We start from the raw sequence: 19,418 nt of genomic DNA on the forward strand, positions 1-19,418 counted from the left end.
ACCCTGCAGTTTTACTAATACACAGTTCTTTCAATGAAACATCTTTTAATTTAGCGGGTTTTTTTCTAAAATGAGATAATTACTAGGGAGTAATAAAGGTCAAATTGATTCCTGACTGAGTGGCAGCAATAAAACTTTGATAAAAACTTTTGCAGTGGGTTTTCACGTTCTATAACTTCAGTATGTCTTAAGCTCTTCTTACTTCAGAAGCAATGACTGGTTCTATTTTCATCTTGTAATTCATTTATCCAATTCTCCCTGTAAGACCAAAATATCATATGATTCAGGAATATATAGTGAATTTTGTTACTTTGGTCAATCAGTGTGTCAGGTTGATGTTTACTTTGTTTTTGTTATCTTATGATCGCACTATAGTTTTTCTGTACTCTCAAAATAACCAGTGAGTGTGTTACTTGTGTATGTCTCCACTGTTGTTATATCATTCCTGAACTGAAAGAAAGAAAATGCCCACCTCTTCTTGAGACTTGGAGGGTAAGTTGTTTACTCATAACTTTCAGACAATCATTATATTTAATGCCATGATCCAAAAGAACAAAATACGTGCTGAAGCAATGATTCAGAGATGCATCTGAGTTAAACTTTGCCCTTATTTCTAGGAGAAGGTTTAATCAACACATCAGCCTTAGTTATAATGCAAGCAGATATTCCAACAGCAATTTGTCACCTAATTATCATGTAGTTGGGAAAAGTATTTGTTATCATATATGTGAACATTTTAGCATGATGTCAAAGAAACTGTAGTCACATTTCAAAATGTGATATGTTTGGATTATAACTATTGATGTATTACTGTGTAAGGATCACTTTAATGTTGCAGATGGTGAAGGTAAGGCAAGGCAAGTTTATTTATATAGCACAATTCATACACAGAGTAATTTAAAGTGCTTTACAGAAATACGTTAAAGTTAAAAGTACATATGCAAAATAGATCAAAAAGATAGTGTTAATTGTATTTATACTGTTGGGTAATCTTTAATAGGAAATTATTAATATTAATATCACAAAATGAGAGTATAAAAATATACAATTGGATAAAAACGAATTATTCAAGTAAAGTATCTCAACAACAATCAGATGTCATGTACTACATGTTTCGTTTTGCCCTTTGTTCTGTGACATCAGCGATGTTGAACAGAATCGATTCTTTGTTTGCAGGAGGGGGAAGTTTGCTTTCCTGTGTCGTAAACTCTGAGCCCAGCCTGCTACTGTTACTTAGTGGCTAGACTTCCTCTGTCTCTGCCTTTACTCACTCTATTAATCCCCAACTCCTTTCCATGATCGCTACCATCCTTCACTGCATCCAGATGACCAGCCACTGGGACCACATCCAGTGTTTGGCATTACTCAGATCAGTGAGAAACAGTGTGAATGGCCTCATGAAAAACAGCTATGAGTGTGCTGAGACCCCTGGGTTTGAAGTTAGTAACATTTGATCCATGGGAAACCCTCATGCACAATGATGCTGGCCAACAATGTGGCCCCAGTTCTGTGTGTCCCCAGGGGGCCACTGTAGACTGCAGATCTTATAACCTGTCCTGGATACATCACCCCTCTGGGAGCAGACAACTCCCATCTGAAACGACTGAACGACTGGCCTGTTACACTTGCGTTTACACACGCTCAGTAGTTCAGAGACTGAAAGTATGGCCCGTTTTATATATACATATATATAGTATGTGTGTGTGTGTGACAGAGGAAAGGTCCATAGGTCCAAAGGTCTTAGGCTCCTGATGGCATCATATACTTTAGCTAAGGCACAAAACCAGCTAGAAGGCAATGAAATTGCCAAGCATTGTTCTACCTTTCTTCACTTCCTAGCAAATGAAAACTGCAAAACATCTTTTGGCAATGCTTTATGCATGGATGGGATGGAATCTTACATATGAATGTTTTTACCAAAAGCTCTTTCAAGATCTGATTCTCCACTCTGATCCATTTTATAGTCAATCCCAAAAGAACACTAGAGACCTTTCATATCAACAATGAATGAACAGATCGTCACAGTTGAAAAACATAAACCTGTTTTGTTCCACATTCCTTCTCTAATCTATTTAACATAACAGACCAAATCTGAAGTATTTAGCCATTGTGATCTTCGAACAGAGCAGACAATTTGATTGATCTCTGGGTGCAAGAAAAAAAATAGTAAAAGTCATAGTAAATGTTTTTCAAATCCAAGGCGACTCACACTAGGAAAAAAGAGCATGCATAATCTCTGTGATCCACAACTTCAACCTAAAGTCGTGGGGGACAAGCTAAATGAATAGCTAGATTAGCAGGATATTGCACTGACTATTACTTGACAACTTACAATAACCTTTAGCATAACCACTATGTGTCTAACCCTAACCCAAAACCAAGTCTTAATCCTTACATAAACATCAAAGATCCCTCTAAATACATTTTAGGATACATTCTGCTCTGAGTCATTTTTTGTCTAAACACACACACGAACTCACAAAGTTAATACATTTTCTCCCTTGAATTCATGTTGATATGTCACATTCACTTGTTTAGCTGTTTCTGTGTGCTTTATTGCAGCATCTTTAATTCCTTTTCCTTTTCTTCAGTTTACAAGTTCTGTAGTCCAGCCAACCCCATCAGTCGATCCCTTGCTTTGCGTGCTGAAAACAAAGGAGTGTGTTGTCTGTTGTCGCTTGTTGGGATAGCTGTGTGACTGATGCCATGTGGGTCACTGTGGTGGGGGTGAAGGAAGGAGTGATCCTAATTTAATGCTTTCCAGATGAGCTGAACTTTAATGATAGGGAAGCCAGGGATTAAGGTTGTTAGAATTGGAGTGACACACACAGTCTGGGAGTTTTTGCAGTATGTTTTAGAAGTGCTCAAAATTCATTGGAAAATCTAGTCAAAGCAATGTTGAAAGAATCATTTGCCTGTAAGCTGCGGTGAAACATTAACATTTTCACAGTGGATCTGTCAGAAAAACATACACACAAACGCTCATACACTCAGCTCCTCTCCCCTGAGTTGAAGTTAATAAACTACTTTGATTTGAAGTAGTTGCTTACAATAAAAAAGAAATCTTTCCTCATTCCACTTTTCAAATATCTGTGCAAAAAACTTTTTAATACTGGTGCACACAAGGGAGCTGACAGTTACTCCATCTGTACTCCAATTTAGTATTGTTTCTGTTTTATTTTTTAAATACCTGTACATAAATAATAACGTTTAGATTTTAAATTAATCTTTATTACTGTATTTACCTGACCACACGATGACATCACATCGCTTTAACGTACACCAGCATCAGGGCACAAAGTGTGTGGTAAAAAGTGTAGTAAATAAAAGTCTGTGTTTATATGTGGAGTTCACTTAGAATTGTGTTTTTCAGCCATTACAAGCAGTGTGTGTGTGTTGCAAGTATGTATGTAATTTCATGAGCTCATGTCTTTCTGTTGACATAAACAGTAATTTTATTCTCTGTTGAGGAGTCAATGATATTATTACATTATCATATCACTGTAATAATAATATTACTCTAATGGTGAGTTGACAGAGAATCCAATATAAGAATAAAATACTGAAAAGGTTTGTTGGATGTCAAACCTCTTTGCATCAGTGTCTCTAAAAAAATGATGCTGTGGGATTTTCAGCCCTCACAAGACAGACACTTACAATGATAGCCAATCTGTGTGCTAATAAGCTAGTGACTCAGGCTAAAGTCCTCAGACTAAAGTGCTGAGAGGAGTTGTTCAGTGTTTCTGGGGCCCAGGAGATGACAGAGGCAGATCATAACACATTAAACATTATCTTTCCCTACAGTTCAGATGTTAACTGCCTGTTTATTCAAAAATAATAATGCAGGAGTCTCCTTTTTTGTGTTTTTGTTGCACCTTTATGCTATAATGACCACGGTCTGAAAGCCACAGCAAGTATTTGCTTTCTGATTGCAAACATGTTGATGTTTAGGATGTGCTCATACTTGTTTAGAGACTATAAATACTCATTTACAGTAACTGCACATCATTATACTTTGGAAAGAAAATGCTACTTTTACACCTGAATAGGTGGCATCTTACCAACATTTTATTATTTCTATAAATTAAAAAATTACACCAGTGAAAATGAAATCAGGGGAAATTTTAATAATGCAACTTGTCTCATCTTTGTTACAGGCAGATTTGTGAGAGACTGCAGAGATTGTGAAGACATTTTTTTCTTTAAAGTCTGTTTGTTTCTTTAAATCAGCTGAGAGTTAGCAGCTGTACTTTGGCACAGCAGTGGTTTGAACAAGACACTAATATCATCACACTAACAGACTTACAGTTTTGTGTTAATACATCCAAAATTTGAGGCATTTACACCCTCAGGAAATGTATGTACAAAATAACAGTGATGGAGCAATCAGTCAAACAGTATTATCAGAAATAATTCCAGAAGATTCTCTTTCCAAACAAAGGTTCGCTGCCAATGATCAAAAGATTTGAGTATTTCATTAGAAACTTTCTATCAAGGCACTGCAACCAACTGCTTATCATTGTAGCTTTTAATCTTTACACCATGCAAAGAAGCTGTTCACAACACGGTCTGTGAATTGTTGAGTGTTACAAGTGAGATGAAATATTTGATGATTTAAGCCAAATAAGACTATGAGTTCCACTATGTTGAAATAATCTGTCGACTTATCTCCACATATTAGCAAATTCAAACTTATCTGGCTGGATACTCAAAGTTTTGGATGAAAAAAGGATTCTTTTACACACATATAAGCATGGCTACTGTTAAAAATCTATCAGCGCATTATTTATGAAAATTCATCTGATTCCTAGTAGTTTGCAGGAAATATACCACAGCCAGCATGATTATATAATGTCAATGAGCTCATATGACACATGAGGCACTGTGTGTGTGTGTGTGTGTGTGTGTGTGTGTGTGTGTGTGTGTGTGTGAACTGAACTGAAACATTTCATAACATCTCTGCCAAATATGGATTCCCTTAGTATGAGTCAGTAAAGATGCCTTCAGCTCTGCCTCTCTCATTTACTTTCTCCCTCACACTTTTCAAACACATTCACCCACATCCACACACACATGCACGCGCGCACACACACACGCACACACACACATGAATGCACATTTCTTTACGTGCCCTCAGCATTCATCACACACGCCAAACTGTGAATTCCTGCATTTTGCTGCCAAAATAAACTGCTGGTCATCAGCCAGCTCGTGTTTGTATCATCCTCCACTGGAAGTGTTTTACTTTTTACTTGGCCCACTAACCTCTGTCTCCTGTGGTAAAGCTTAGATAGTTTTTATGTTTTTATGGCATGTCTGCCACGTTTGCCATAAAAACATCAGCAATAACATCAGTGTTTGCCAATGAACTCCAGATCTGAAATGTGTCATTGGTTGCACAGATTGTGTCTTTACTTGCCAAAAACATACATAGCACCAGCTGCACCGCTGGCACTGGGTAAATATTTACCTGTTCTGTTTAGCTTAACAAATTAAAGACTCACAGACTAAATGGACTTTGTATGGTGTGTGTAATGTACTAACATGCAGAAAAAGAAGGCGAACTTAGATTAATTGATGTGTGTGCATGAATCGTTAAGGTATGTCTATATATTTTCTTGGACAGGGGACTTTTATTTCTCTGTTGGTTCATGCTCCACAGGAATCTCCAATCAGGCTGAACTTATCAAGTGTGACAAAACATTTGAAAGGAAGGCTGAGGGCAGCCGAGGAAAACAAGAAGGTCCTTTCTCTTTTCCCTGCTTGGAAAGCTCATTATTCCCCAAGCTCCCCTCCATCTCAAAGCTCCCCCTCCTCTATGTTACTTCACTTTTTTAGACCCTGCAGCACCTCCCCACAAACCCACACCTTGTGACTGACTAACAGTAGTTTTTATTCTACTACAGCACCGCCCCCATTCTCTCACTGGTGCTTTCATTCCCACATCCCTGCCGCTGCTCCCTCCTCCACATCTCCTCCCCTTGCTTCTTTTCCTTCATTATTGGTTGCTCACACCAGCTAACTCACAGCCAAAGAGCTCCTCTGTGCGCCTGACACCGATCGCCAACAAAACCAGAACTTTCCCCTGAAAAAAAAAAAAGACATTACGCCAAAGGAAGTTATTGCTCAAATCTAAAGGTACAGAAACAACTTCTCTCTCAGTCTAAAATGTCTACAAATGCATTTTATCGCTTGATCTGTGCGTGTCTGAGTACGTGAGAAACTTGATCTGTGTATGTGTATCAGCAGAACCTCTAGAGTCTATAGCGCACGTGTATTGTTGTTACTAGAAAGGATATATGAGGAAGTCTGCATGCATTCAGAGATGTGGATGTTCTTCAAACATGAATTATAGCATTTCTTTGATGGAAAAGTTAAAGTATGTTTGTTTTCAAAATTAATTTTGGGGAGAATTTGTTGGATTAATACATATTTTCTACAAATGAGAAGGAATATCTTCAGAAATGTTATAATAAATTATAATTGCATCCAGTTTGTTGCATATTATATATAGATTTGATTTAAGTAAGTCTGGTGTAGCAGAACAATTATAGACAGTAGTTACAGACCTTTATATTATTATTAACTGAGTAGAGCTTGGGTTTCCTAATCAGGCAACGTGTAAGCCTCAAACCAAAGGAGAGGTGTGACAGACAGGAGAGGGGTTAAAAAGAGGTTTTCAGCACCATTGTGGAATACCTGTCACAGTTTAGTGGAGTTCAAGTTCCTGCATGTTTCAAACAGATTTGAAGAATCCAGCGGCAGCTATGACTCAGAGCAATGGGGAGCATCCACAGAGGACCCAGAGTGGCCTACAACAGATCCGGTCCAGGATCCAGTCCCGATCACTGCTCGCCAAGAAGAGAGTGCAGAACATCACAAAGAAAGATATGAAGGGATTCTTCATTAGAAATGCCTTTGTGATCTTTACTGTCGCAGCTGTAATTATTGGTGAGTGGGAATATTTCTGTAGTTTTTGGTGTGGGCCACTGTCACTTTAAATACTGTTTGGCCATTGGACTCTATTGATAATTCATTTGATATGATAGTTTGTTTTGTTTATTTAAAACTACAGATAAAGAAAGAGACTTTATTTGTTCTTCTCTTCATCTATCGCCACATTACCCCTCCTCTAGTCAAACTGATAAAAGAAGAAGGCCATCAATACCCTGTAGCAGAACAGAAGAAAGAAAAGAATAGGAACCTACTCACCAGTTAGGAGAATAGCGGGAACTCACATGAACTTAGCTGGTTGGCCTTTGCTTGACCCTGTTGCTGACCTTTGCCTTGTTGCCATTAACCTCTGAATCTCACTCAGTAGGAAGTGAGTCAGGCCCACCTACTGCCTGCACATCTGCAGCCCTGCTAGAATTACACCATACCACGATAAACTCATTTGATTGATTATTATATTCAGAAGGTTCTTCACTTCAGGGTAACAGGTCAGCCACCTGGGTGTGTTGGTGGGTTACCACTGCAGTGAACAGACTTGTTGGGAAACTAGATTTCACTGATAATGATGAAAAAAACATCTGTTTCATATTTAACGAGAAAATCAAGTTTAACAGGATGACAGATGGCGGAGGTGACTGTCATTGCACAATCCATGCTACTGGGAAGCATCCAAATTGGCGATTTACCCTCTATTGTCAAATTGCCAGTAAATACATGTTCCAGCAATGATCAAATAATGACATGCTTTCACCCTCCACAGCATAAACCCGCCTGTGTTGCATTATTCCCCAATAGATGTGAGTTCACTGTATTTTATTTTTGAAAATGAGACTCAACACATGTAATTTTCCTACTCAGAAAGACACAGGTTGTATATATATACTACATTTTGCAGTAATATGATCATCTTTATGTACTGGTGTCAAATAACGTTTCTTTAATGACTGATCATGTCTGCAGGTATCATCCTGGGATTTGCTCTGCGACGTTATAACATGTCTTACCGGGAGGTGAAGTTCTTCTCTTTCCCTGGTGAACTGCTGATGAGAATGCTACAGATGCTGGTGCTGCCCTTGTTGGTTTCCAGTCTCATTACAGGTATGAACATCTGGACAATTTTGTGTCATTGTAACACGAAAGTGTGTTTGTTCATTTTATTGATTTCCCTCTAAATGTTTTATATTTGAAACTTGAACAGTAAGATTTTTACTTTTAGACAATCTGATATCCCTCACTGATAAGTTGAAACATATAAGGATCTAATAGAAATAACTGTATCAGTAAGACTGACTAATAACGTGACAACGTTTTACACACCCGCATCTTACACACAGCACTCCCATTTGGGTGTAACATGAATACAATAAATAAATTGTTGCTGTCATTAAATTTCAAATTACATCAAACATCTAAAATAAGAAACTTACAGTTCCAGCCTGTATGACACTAATTTGCTCTATTAAACAACTTAGTCACAACCCACTGCACTCTAGTGCATCCCCTGATATAACAAGAACCATCTTTTTTTTTTCTTGAATGTATACATCTGCACCACATATGTGTTCCTGTGTTCTCAGCATGGCTCCTCTGCTCCCTTCACATTTGGTGGCCACAGTAGAAATAGCCCCTATTGGGTAAAAACCCATTCACCCTCTACCACTTTTCCCCCTTATATTGTATCACTACACAGCATCAGTTTTCACATGTGGAAAAGGACCACTGACTGTGTTTATATGAGATTTAAGTTACATTTTTATAGGTAGCATGTGTTTTCTTTGTATAAGGTTCAAACCAGTGACAGTGCTGTTTGCTGTTTTGTGGCTCCACTGACCAAAATGTGCCACATGAGTGGTAGAATGAGCCAGCTATTTGTTCAGACAAGGCTGTTTGTTGGTTTTGGGCCCAGTGGTGTACTTGGTTAGGATGACCTCATGTGTTAAAGAAAGAGAGAGAGAGGAATATACAATACTTGCTTCAATCACATGCTTGACCCATGTTGTAATGGGCATCATTTTTGATACATCATGACCAAAGCAACATGACTCAACATTATTGTGTTTTAATTGAACAAGCGATTCAAAATTTGTAGGCTGGATAACTTTGTGGTCTCAGTGCATTTTCTCTCTTCTGAAGTTCAATGTATTCAAATAACACAAACATTGAGGTTTTCATGTATAATACAGGGATGCAATGGGTTTATTCGTCATTGTTGATATGGTTTATAAGCCCAGCCAGACACCCAGGTACATGCAAAGGCCTGTGAGTTTGTTGCTGAGAAGAGCATGTACTTGTTATGGAAGTAGAAGTATAGCTTGAGTTACAGAACATCTGAGATTACAAAAACACTGGTCAACACTGACTGATAAATGTAGGTGGGATATGCTGAAATAAAATGTCCAGCCTTGGAATAGCGATTGACAGGGCAAGAGGGAGGGCTCCTGAGGGGATGACAGAGGCACGTTGTCTGATAATAAGCAGCTTTGTCCTGCAGTGGGGCGTAACATCAGCATCCTCTGACAGCATATCACATGACCACAGCTACAACATGTAGAAATCAACAAGGTGTGCTGTGCTGTAGCCAAGCCATACATGTCCTCTCTTGTTTGCTTATGTGCCCATATACAAGTTATTAGATTTGTACAGTATACTATATGGGCACAACATTGTCTGCTATGAAATTGGCCTTAGACTTGAAAGTCAATTACTAAAGTATATTTCTATAAAAATCAAATTACTACTGTCTCATTAACATTTCACATTTTCCAGGAACAGGCCTAAAATTATCTGTTCAGGATATGTTGTATTTCTCTCTATTGCTTTCATTTATCAGTGAATACTAATTCAGTTGTGCAGCTTGATTTGGAAAGTCTACGCTGCATTACCACAGAACATTAGCATACCTTATATTTTTTGTAATTTTTTGTTTCCTGATTGAACAGACATAGATACATGTGTTTGGAAGATGTCACTACCATGCATAACAGAAATAACAGAAATGCAGAAATTGAATTGGAAAATGTAGATGAGATAAATTTTGATTACTGATCTAACAAAGGTTATCTCATATTTCACACTTTAAATGGCACAAATCAGATTTTCTTGACATTTGTTTGTCTTTTGAAAGCCTTAAAACTCATCATCTTCATCTTATTATTACACCTGCTCTTACATCCACTCTATCACAGTGTCTCATCACTTATAATTGCCTCAGCCAACATTGTTTTCTTCAGTGCACATTTGGGTGGACAACTTCACTTGATGCATGTTGTGATTGCATGGTGATTTTCAATATCCTGTAGTGCTGTTATCAGCAATCCATTAAAAAACAGAGTACACTGAGGTCATAGGTCACTGGAACAACTGCAACATAAAAAGGCTCTTCAAGCTAGCTAGCTGTGAAACACACATGCGAACGGGAAGGAATTTTGACTTTCAAAACAAGAAAATAGAAGAAGCAGTCGATGATTAGATAAATTAGTAGACTGGTCTTTTTAACAGCTAAGCTCCTATGAGTTCTTTTCTTTTCTGCAAACTGTTGTGCACACAGTGAATTGTGGCTGTATGTGAAATTGGTTGTAAAGAAATTCCTTCTGAGTTTTGATCTTGTCTATAAGTGAGGCTAAACTGGAAATCAGAAAGAGGGGCCCTGAAGGTTATTAAATGAAGGAAAATAGTGGACAGGCAGGCAAAAGAACAAAGGATCAGGGATTATAAATTTCAATGAGGCAGTGAGAATGAGAGAGAAAACCATAGGGCCCCCATTGATACAATTCATTAATAACTACTTTTGTTTCAACATTTCTCTCTTGTTGTCTCTTGTAACTCTTATGCATGCTCACTCTGTTGTCCATTGACCACTAACCACTCAACATGCATTTGCGCCAAAATCCATTTTGGCTTTTTGCTGAGAGTATACTACTGACTACTTATAGAGCCAAGAAGGGGCTGAAAGAGGGGTTGTGCACAATAAAAAGTAAAATTAAAATGATTACAGAGGAGGTCATAATAAGGGAAGCTTAAATGTCAGAAAGGGAGGGAGTCAAGGGGAATACCAGGCCAAGGAAAAAAATAAAAAGGAGGATGAATGTTGAATGTGGGTATTAAAGTACAATGTGTAAGTAGCTGGTAAAGTGTAAAGTAATAGGTCTTCCTCAGTAGAATGGTCACTTGTAGTGTTAACTTACTGTACAGTCACATTAGAGGCTGTAAGATAAAGTACATTTGTATCAAAGCTGAACTGAGTTTGCCACAGCTTTTTTTTTTTTTTGAATATTTGCCCCTCAACATGTATTGAACAAAAATAATCTTTTGAGGTCTTGCAAAGCACTATTTTAAGTGTGTTCTAGCATGAAATGTGAGGAAATATATAAGTTATGGCAGATCTCCAGCTGAACTCCAATTCTAATTTAAGATTATGAACTACTTAGACTTGTAAAGATACTTTCTGTCTGTAGGCCTTTTTAAATTCTTGTTAAAACTATGAATTCAATCTTTGCCCAGCATTAATTGCTCTTTGGACAGACCTCTTGCAGTTGCTACGATGCCCCCCCAAAGTTTGCCTGCTTTTGTTCTTGACGAACAGTCCCCATATGAGAAAGAAAGTCATTCTCCCTGTGCTCCTTCAATCTTGGGTCTTTCATTCTTTTGAAAGGATGGAATTGGTGAGGCTGCGTCTGTTGTTGCCTGGACAACAAGCTGGGGATCATTGTGTGTGCAGGGCTGACTAAGTCAACAAGTTTTCCCAGGGCTATCAAAAAGGGAAGAGGAGGAGAAGGGGGCCATGGTTGTCGGGAGGAAAAAAGCAGCAGTGAAAGAGGATTGCAGCAATAAGATCAGCATGCAAAAAAAAAAAAAAAAGAGGAGGGGAGGCAAGAAGTGGGGTGTGGGTTAGGAGGACGAGTATGAGAGAGGATACTAGGGGGCACTGAAACAAGAGGTGGTTGAGAGAGGAGAAATTTTTTTGGGGGGGGGGGGGGGGGGGGCAGAGGATCAGAAAGAACATGATGAAGTCCTAGGCATGTTGAGACAAGAGGAGAGAGGGGCAAAGTAGGGTCAGGAGTTACACACAGTCTAATGCACACTCACACACTGTGCTGTGTGATATACACAGTGTCAAAGTGATACATATAAAAAGAACACATAGATCTCCAACCAAACAAAGCCTGCATTGCCTTGTGCAGTTCTGAATGAAGATAATACAAATAATAGGACCTGACACTTTGAAAATACAACACCACTGTCACACCTATTGAGACAGCTTGACTGTTTCCAAAAACAGTTCTCTGAATGGCCTTATTTCTTTTTACCACTATTATTACCTCAAAGCCTGCTTAACGCTATTAGAGCTGGGGAGGACACTTTAGCCTCCAGGCCTGGGCCTTCACTCTGGCTCACACCAATCTTCAGTTTTTTCCAGCAGTAGTTTGTTTATTCTTAACTAAGAGCCAGCATTGTCAAAACTCCTTCTCATACAACATGAAATTGATTTGTGGCTTTTTAGTCGGCCAATTAATGTATAATTTGACAGGATCTGATATCGGTTACAAGAATGCAAGTTACAAGATGTAACAGGGAGCAAAGCATTTCTGTGTAACTTGATCAGCTTTTTTTTTTCTTTTTTAATCATGCTGAAACGCATTTTCTCTTTTTGCAGTCTGTTATTCACAGCTACTTTCTATGTCTTGGTTTGGCATGGTGTTCCTCAATTTTCTTCTCATAATACAGATACATTTTTGCTGTATCTTTCCCTCCATAACACAAATATTCTGTTGGGTTCAGACTGTTACACTCTGTTCCCTGTGCTCACAACAAATATCACACTTGGGCACATATGGCTTTGTAAACAAAATATAAAGAGTGATTTGAATGATGCAAAAGTACAAAATCACCATTGGTTTTGGAGTTTTTTCCTGCAACTCATAATTTGGAATTGATTTATCTATATATAAAGAAATGATATATACACATTTTGTATATTAGATGTGCACCTGAGTGCTGTGAGTGTTTGTCCACCAGTAAATGTCAGAGTCAGACTGTGTTTCTTGCCATTCTTTGTTAGGTCAGATAGGCACATAATCCAGATACTGTAGGTGTATTCCATCTATAGTTACGGCACCTTTTCCCAGGTAAACTGTAAGCTCACAGACACAGAAAGCAGTGACACATTTGTTATTAATTTAATTCAGAAATTATTGCATTCTGTGAAAATATGAGAAATATGTTTTCGCTCTCTTGATGCTACAAATAAAAAGAAATATTGCCTACATGTAGCAATATATTTCTTTATTTGTTTAGTAAGATCTGGTACATATCCCTGAGTGTGATGTGTTTACTTGCAAAGTCTCTTATATAGAATACAAATATAACATGAAATGATTGATTGTCACTAAAGCATTAAGTGAATCTCAAAACTGTTTAGTGACGGGTAATCTGGTGCCACTTGAAGCTGCTTATAAAGATAAGTGTAGCGCCATTCCTATACTACTGCTCCCTCTACAGGAAAAGTCCTACAGCACTCCACAGTCAACCCATGTTTTTGATATAATGAATAAGAGTTTAGGTGGACGTGGAAATATATATATATATATATATACATATATATACAGTATATATACTGATATAAAAATATTTATACAATGTGTCCTTTGTAGGTATGGCTGCTTTGGACAGCCGTGCTTCTGGTAAAATGGGTATGAGGGCAGTTGTCTACTATACCACCACTACCATCATTGCTGTTTTCATCGGTATAGTCCTGGTGCTCATTATTCACCCTGGAAAAGGATCGAAGGATGAGTTCACCAAGCAGCAGCAGATAGAACAGGTCAGCCCTGCTGATGCCTTCTTGGATCTAATCAGGTATCCACACATACCCTTATGCATTTGATCCACCACACAACAAAAGAACACTCCAGTGCACGGGGTCTGTCAACAAAAAATGACAGACATTGACATTTTACTGTACATTTAAATTTGCATATTTGTTCATCTTTACAACAATGTACCTGTTTTTGTTACATTTTTCAGAAACATGTTTCCTCCTAACCTTGTGGACGCTTGTACTAGTCAGGTAAGTCTCCAACCAGTGGCCCTTTCTCCTTGTCTTACAATTACATAAAATGTTTTGGTCCTTAATTGTCTCACTCTAGTGGATTTCCATCAGTAGTCAAGTAGTTTGGCATGGTTTAAAGGTTTGCCAGTTGCACTGGAAATTCATTTTATGCTCTCAGTAATTATATCTAGATTTTTTCAAATATAAGTAAACATTAGATGTGCTTTCTGTCAACTAGCTTATCTCAGTCTCTGTTCACATAGTTCAACATAAAAATTGCAAAACCGGGTTAGGGTTAGTATATACATGTCATTTCAGACAGTGGTGGGACTTTTTTATGAGGACCTAATGAGCCAGTCTTTTTGCTCATGCTTACACCTGACACAGTTGAGTTGTTCCACATCCGTGGGATTGTGTACCATATGGTAATACAGGACTTGAAAGCACAAACAAATAACTGACTTCTGAAATGCAATTTTATTGAGCTGGAATCTTCAGTGACTCTTGATCTCAAATGTTATTCTTGTAGAAAAGCATCTATAAACTGTTATTATCCCAGGGATTAATCTCTCTCTCTCTTTAACCTTCATTTTTTAAATCTAGTTCAAGACACAGTACACCAAGAGAGTAGTCCATGTGAAAATAACAGTAAATGACACAATATTCGCACTCAATGGTAGCCAGGAGATAGCTCGGGAGGAGATGATCCCAGTGCCAGGTAGAGTTAATGGAATCAATGCTCTTGGCCTGGTGGTGTTCTCCATGTGCTTTGGTCTTATCATCGGGAACATGAGGGAACAGGGACAACCCCTCAAGGACTTCTTTGATTGTCTCAATGAAGCCATCATGAGGCTGGTTGCCATAATCATGTGGTAAGTGCAAAGAGGGTTGAATGAATGAACAAATGTAATAATTAACAAATTACTGGATATTGAATAAATTTAGAATAACATCCATGAACGATTGTTAGGTATGCCCCAATTGGTATCTTGTTCCTGATTGCCGGTAAGATCGTGGAGATGGATGACATTACAGCCATGGGTGGCCAGCTGGGAATGTACACAGTGACAGTCATTTGTGGTCTGCTCATCCACGCCCTGTTTGTCCTGCCAACGCTCTACTTTGTCATCACCAGGAAGAACCCCTTTATTTACATTGCAGGGCTGTTGCAGGCACTGATCACTGCACTAGGAACATCCTCGAGGTATGTGAACTTAAGTTCAACTCAACTAGTCAGGAGAATTCTAGTGAAGTGCAGTTGCACATACAGGGAAGTGTATCGTTTTTATATACTGTACAATAAAACAAATTAAATAAATGAATATATATGATTCCGTTTTAAAATGCAAATGTTGCATTTTGATCCATTCTTTGCAGTGAATGATTTTAGACATTGCTATGCGGTCAGTCCCTGAATGTGGCAAATGAGAGCTGATAGAGATGATTTATTTGTTTGTTTATTTGTTGTAAGTGAGAAATCTGTGTTAAAGCACTCACAGCACCATATTTCCTCAATGTCTCACTTCTGCAGTAATTTGAACTCTCACACTTTCTTTCTGCCATCTTCCTCTCCCTCTGTTCTCTTTTAGTTCTGCCACTCTCCCCATCACTTTTAAATGCCTAGAAGAAAACAACAAAGTGGATAAGCGTGTGACCCGTTTTGTGCTCCCTGTTGGTGCCACTATAAACATGGATGGCACAGCTCTATATGAAGCCTTGGCAGCCATCTTTATTGCTCAGGTCAATGATTATGAGCTTAATTTTGGACAGATTCTCACCATCAGGTATATGATGTCAACTTTAGCTATTTAAATGATGATTGATAATATCATTCATTCAAAAATTTGTATCACTGTAGTTACAACATCTAAATCAGCATGTTTTTGTACAACGGAAATGAACCCAAATTGATCCGTAAAGATTCTCTACTCTAAGAGGTTTTGGTGTGTCAAGAGAATATTTATATTACATCTGTCTTTTGTTATGGCAAAAAGACTATTTAACCCAAAATAATGCCAAAGGAATAAAGGGAGTGACCATATTCAACACAATGTAATGATTAATATTTGCACAGTCAAACCTGGGACATATTTGTCTTGAAGTTGTATTATAGTGAATGATTTTTGTTTTACACAGTTCATATTCATACTCAGCCAAGTTTTTCTTCATCTGCACTTCTTGACCTGTATTCCCATCAGTATCACAGCCACAGCAGCCAGTATTGGAGCAGCTGGAATTCCTCAGGCAGGACTGGTCACAATGGTCATCGTGCTAACATCTGTTGGCCTGCCCACTGATGACATCACACTCATTATTGCAGTTGATTGGTTCCTGTAAGTATCAGCTATATGAGTGCTTAAATAAATTTTAAATGGGAAAGTCAGTAATAAACACAATAAAGTCAGCAGTGCTCCTCAAGTAGCACTGTTTATGAGAAACTGGAAAATGTTCACTTAGAAACAGAGGTGGTCTGAATTCAAAGAATTACCACCAAAGGGGAATCTTAGGGGTTAATAGATCAACTTGGTGTGGTGTATGCTCTTGAGTTGATTACAAGACAGCTACCAGAGACACTCCCTTCACATTCCATGTATTTCAGTCCTTCTGTTTTTTATTCAGCCAGCATCCAATCCCAGTGCTAAGCCCTACTTCCGCCTATCTACTGGCTGTGTTTCATGTGGTTTGATGCCTGCCTAGAGTGTTTAATACTGCCTCCAGTATTTTAATGATATTTTCATTTACACACATTGGATACTCAACTGGGAATAAACTGAGAATACATTAGAGTTGCTTAATGTTCTTGTTTTATTTAGACCTTCTGGTTTTGTCTTGTGTTTTTCTTTTGTCTTCTCTTGCTTCATTTGTTGTGTCTTGTATTCTCTTTCCAATCCCTATATCCTTTCCTCACCTTGTCTCACCCTGTCTTTTCTCAGGGACCGATTGCGTACCACTACCAATGTCCTTGGAGACTCAATTGGTGCAGGTATAGTAGAACACCTGTCTCGCCACGAGTTACAGAACAAGGACCTTGAGGTGGGCAACTCAGTGGTGGAGGAGGCAGACAAGAAGCCATATCAACTCATCTGCCAGGAGAATGAACATGAGAACGAGAGGCCTGTCGACAGTGAGACCAAGATGTAGTGGCAAGCTTTTTGTTGCATACATTCTTAAGAAACCACTGCGTTGCAATTTCACCTTAATCCACAAACTTTCCTGTCATATGGATTGGAGGGTTCAAATATGTCTACATCTAAAATATTTCATCCAAGATAAGTTCCAGTAGTGTGGGAGGTCTGCTCTGCTGTGTCAGACTGTAGGCTTGAAATGGTGCATTGCTGCATTGCTTCTCTAAGGGTTTATGCTGTGATGCTTCTTCAGAGTACTATATGTATCTGCCATAGGGTGGGATCTGTTTACTATGTCAAATGAACTGCTCTAGACCCTGGTGGCCTGCATGTCATATCTAACTCCTCTCAGAACTGTGATGACTATTCTCACTCACTAGGTGCCAGTATTGCTGTGAATCTTACCACCCCAGCAAATTACAACGTTGGTGTGTACATGACACGTACTTGCAGAGACCTTTACAGGCTTTATTATTGTTTTTCTTTTGTTATTCTTATATGTGAACACAAAACCGTAATCACACTCTTTCTGGATAGTGGTGTGAAATGTGTTGGATATCATGCAGGTCCACTGGGGTGACCATGTTAACTTCATTAGGGAAAGAAGGGCTGTCTATTTACAAAATTATGTACAGACATTAGTGGTTTTATTTTCTATAATTTAGTGTACAGGCTCCAGCTGGAGGAATGAATGATGTACTTTAAGACACATACGTTTCTGTCCCCTAACTGTTCAAACCAGGGTTATTGTTAGGCTAAACCAAACTGTTTGAATATGCAGGCAACTATCTAGTGTTGCTTTTTCATTAGAGATATTCCCTAAACCAATCACTACGCTCAATAAGACTGACAAACCAAACATTTATATTTCAATCAAAAACATACCAAAAATTGTATCCAAATCTTATCAAAGGTTCTGCATAATTTGATTAAATCATACCCACCCATACAAACTACTAACCAGCACAGTAATGAAGTACCATTTTAATAGGAAAGGTAGTCATGAATTTATTCCTGATAAGTACTAATAGTGATTGTGAATTAATTCTTTATACAGACCCTGTAATATGGGCATTGAACTAAAAATGATAAAACCATACTGTACTTGTCAGTATGAAATATTCTTTTACATTAAATTAGCAAATAGTTGGTAGGCTAAAAAGTTTTAAATTGTGTTAGACTATATTCGGGTCTTGACTATTTGCATTTCTTGTAGTTGATAACATCTAACATTTATTTCATGTGATTGAATACATGCTCTAAAGTAATTGATTTCACTCGATTCCCCATCTGATATTCTAGCTAGCTTAAATTTATAAGTGCTGTGTTATATTTGAACTAATTCATTATAACAAATGTAACATTTATATAGAAATTGCTTTGTATAGATGGTGATTCAGAATATACTGTGCTTGTATAGAGAAATGTAGATACATTTGTACATTAATTGTAGATTTAAATTGTAAAAGGTTACTTAGGGATTGCATATATAAAGATGCTGTAACCATGCTCTTACAAACTAATGATACCTGTTGTTTCTTTTACAAATGCAAAACTGGCTGATTTTAAGGACCAAATGTTTTTCTTTTAAAACTTGAGAAAATTGATGTAGTTGCCTTGTTTACAATTGCTGGCATCTCGTTTGATATGTGTTTCTCCTATTAATTCACAAGTGCATGCACACACAAACACACACATACACACGCACATCACTGAACGATAGTTGTAGGTTTTTTTGCATTAATTTTTTTGAATAAAAAAAATCAAAATAGTGGTTGTGTTTATTATTTTATTGTGAACATCTGAAAAACTTGTGAATGCATCGGTATATTACAAGTTAAGCTTCAAGGATAGATATGTGTTAAATAGATGTTTTTCTACCTGGTGGCAGATAGAGTGAAGCAACCGCCAGAGAACAACACATATTTATACCTTAAAGCTGCCCACTGCCCATAACAGTACATCCCGTACTGTAATGAACAGCTTTAGGAGTGGAGTTTGAGACAATATCTTTCATGAGGTAACAAGAATCTTCCAACTACCATGGCTGTGATTGCTGGAATTGATGCTTCATACCAGGAACCCTTATCTACAGTCCATCCTATCTCTGTAACACACACACGACTTGTTCTCAGAATAGCCATCATATTTGCCCATAAGAATGGTGATGCTGACACCTTGAGGTCAAACACTGATCTCATCACCTTAAAAACACTTGTCTTGCACTGCCTGAAAAGAACAGTCACATGCACATTATGATTTACACATACATGCAACTTATTTTGCTGCTA

At 37.9% G+C, this 19,418-nt stretch overlaps 1 protein-coding gene across 3 annotated transcripts; it reads left to right on the forward strand.

Annotated features, from left to right (window-relative positions):
* Nucleotides 1-5,894: 5,894 nt before the first annotated feature.
* LOC113138895 (excitatory amino acid transporter 1-like) lies at nucleotides 5,895-18,898 on the forward strand. 3 transcript variants are annotated; one of them, XM_026321733.2, is made up of 10 exons: nucleotides 5,901-6,138; nucleotides 6,745-6,951; nucleotides 7,915-8,052; nucleotides 13,605-13,809; nucleotides 13,978-14,020; nucleotides 14,606-14,874; nucleotides 14,973-15,206; nucleotides 15,592-15,786; nucleotides 16,201-16,335; nucleotides 16,936-18,898. In XM_026321733.2, exons 2-10 carry the CDS (start codon nucleotides 6,768-6,770, stop codon nucleotides 17,141-17,143), a joined length of 1,611 nt encoding a protein of 536 aa, XP_026177518.1. In that variant the 5' UTR covers nucleotides 5,901-6,138; nucleotides 6,745-6,767; the 3' UTR covers nucleotides 17,144-18,898. The 3 variants fall into 3 exon arrangements, with proteins under 3 accessions (XP_026177521.1, XP_026177518.1, XP_026177519.1); XM_026321734.2 differs by lacking the exons at nucleotides 5,901-6,138; nucleotides 6,745-6,951; nucleotides 7,915-8,052 and having other exon boundaries at nucleotides 13,638-13,774; XM_026321736.1 differs by lacking the exons at nucleotides 14,973-15,206; nucleotides 15,592-15,786; nucleotides 16,201-16,335; nucleotides 16,936-18,898 and having other exon boundaries at nucleotides 5,895-6,138; nucleotides 13,605-13,774; nucleotides 14,606-14,742.
* Nucleotides 18,899-19,418: the final 520 nt, after the last annotated feature.

Source organism: Mastacembelus armatus, chromosome 9 (genome assembly GCF_900324485.2).
Source record: "Mastacembelus armatus chromosome 9, fMasArm1.2, whole genome shotgun sequence".
Taxonomy (NCBI): Eukaryota; Metazoa; Chordata; class Actinopteri; order Synbranchiformes; family Mastacembelidae; genus Mastacembelus; species Mastacembelus armatus.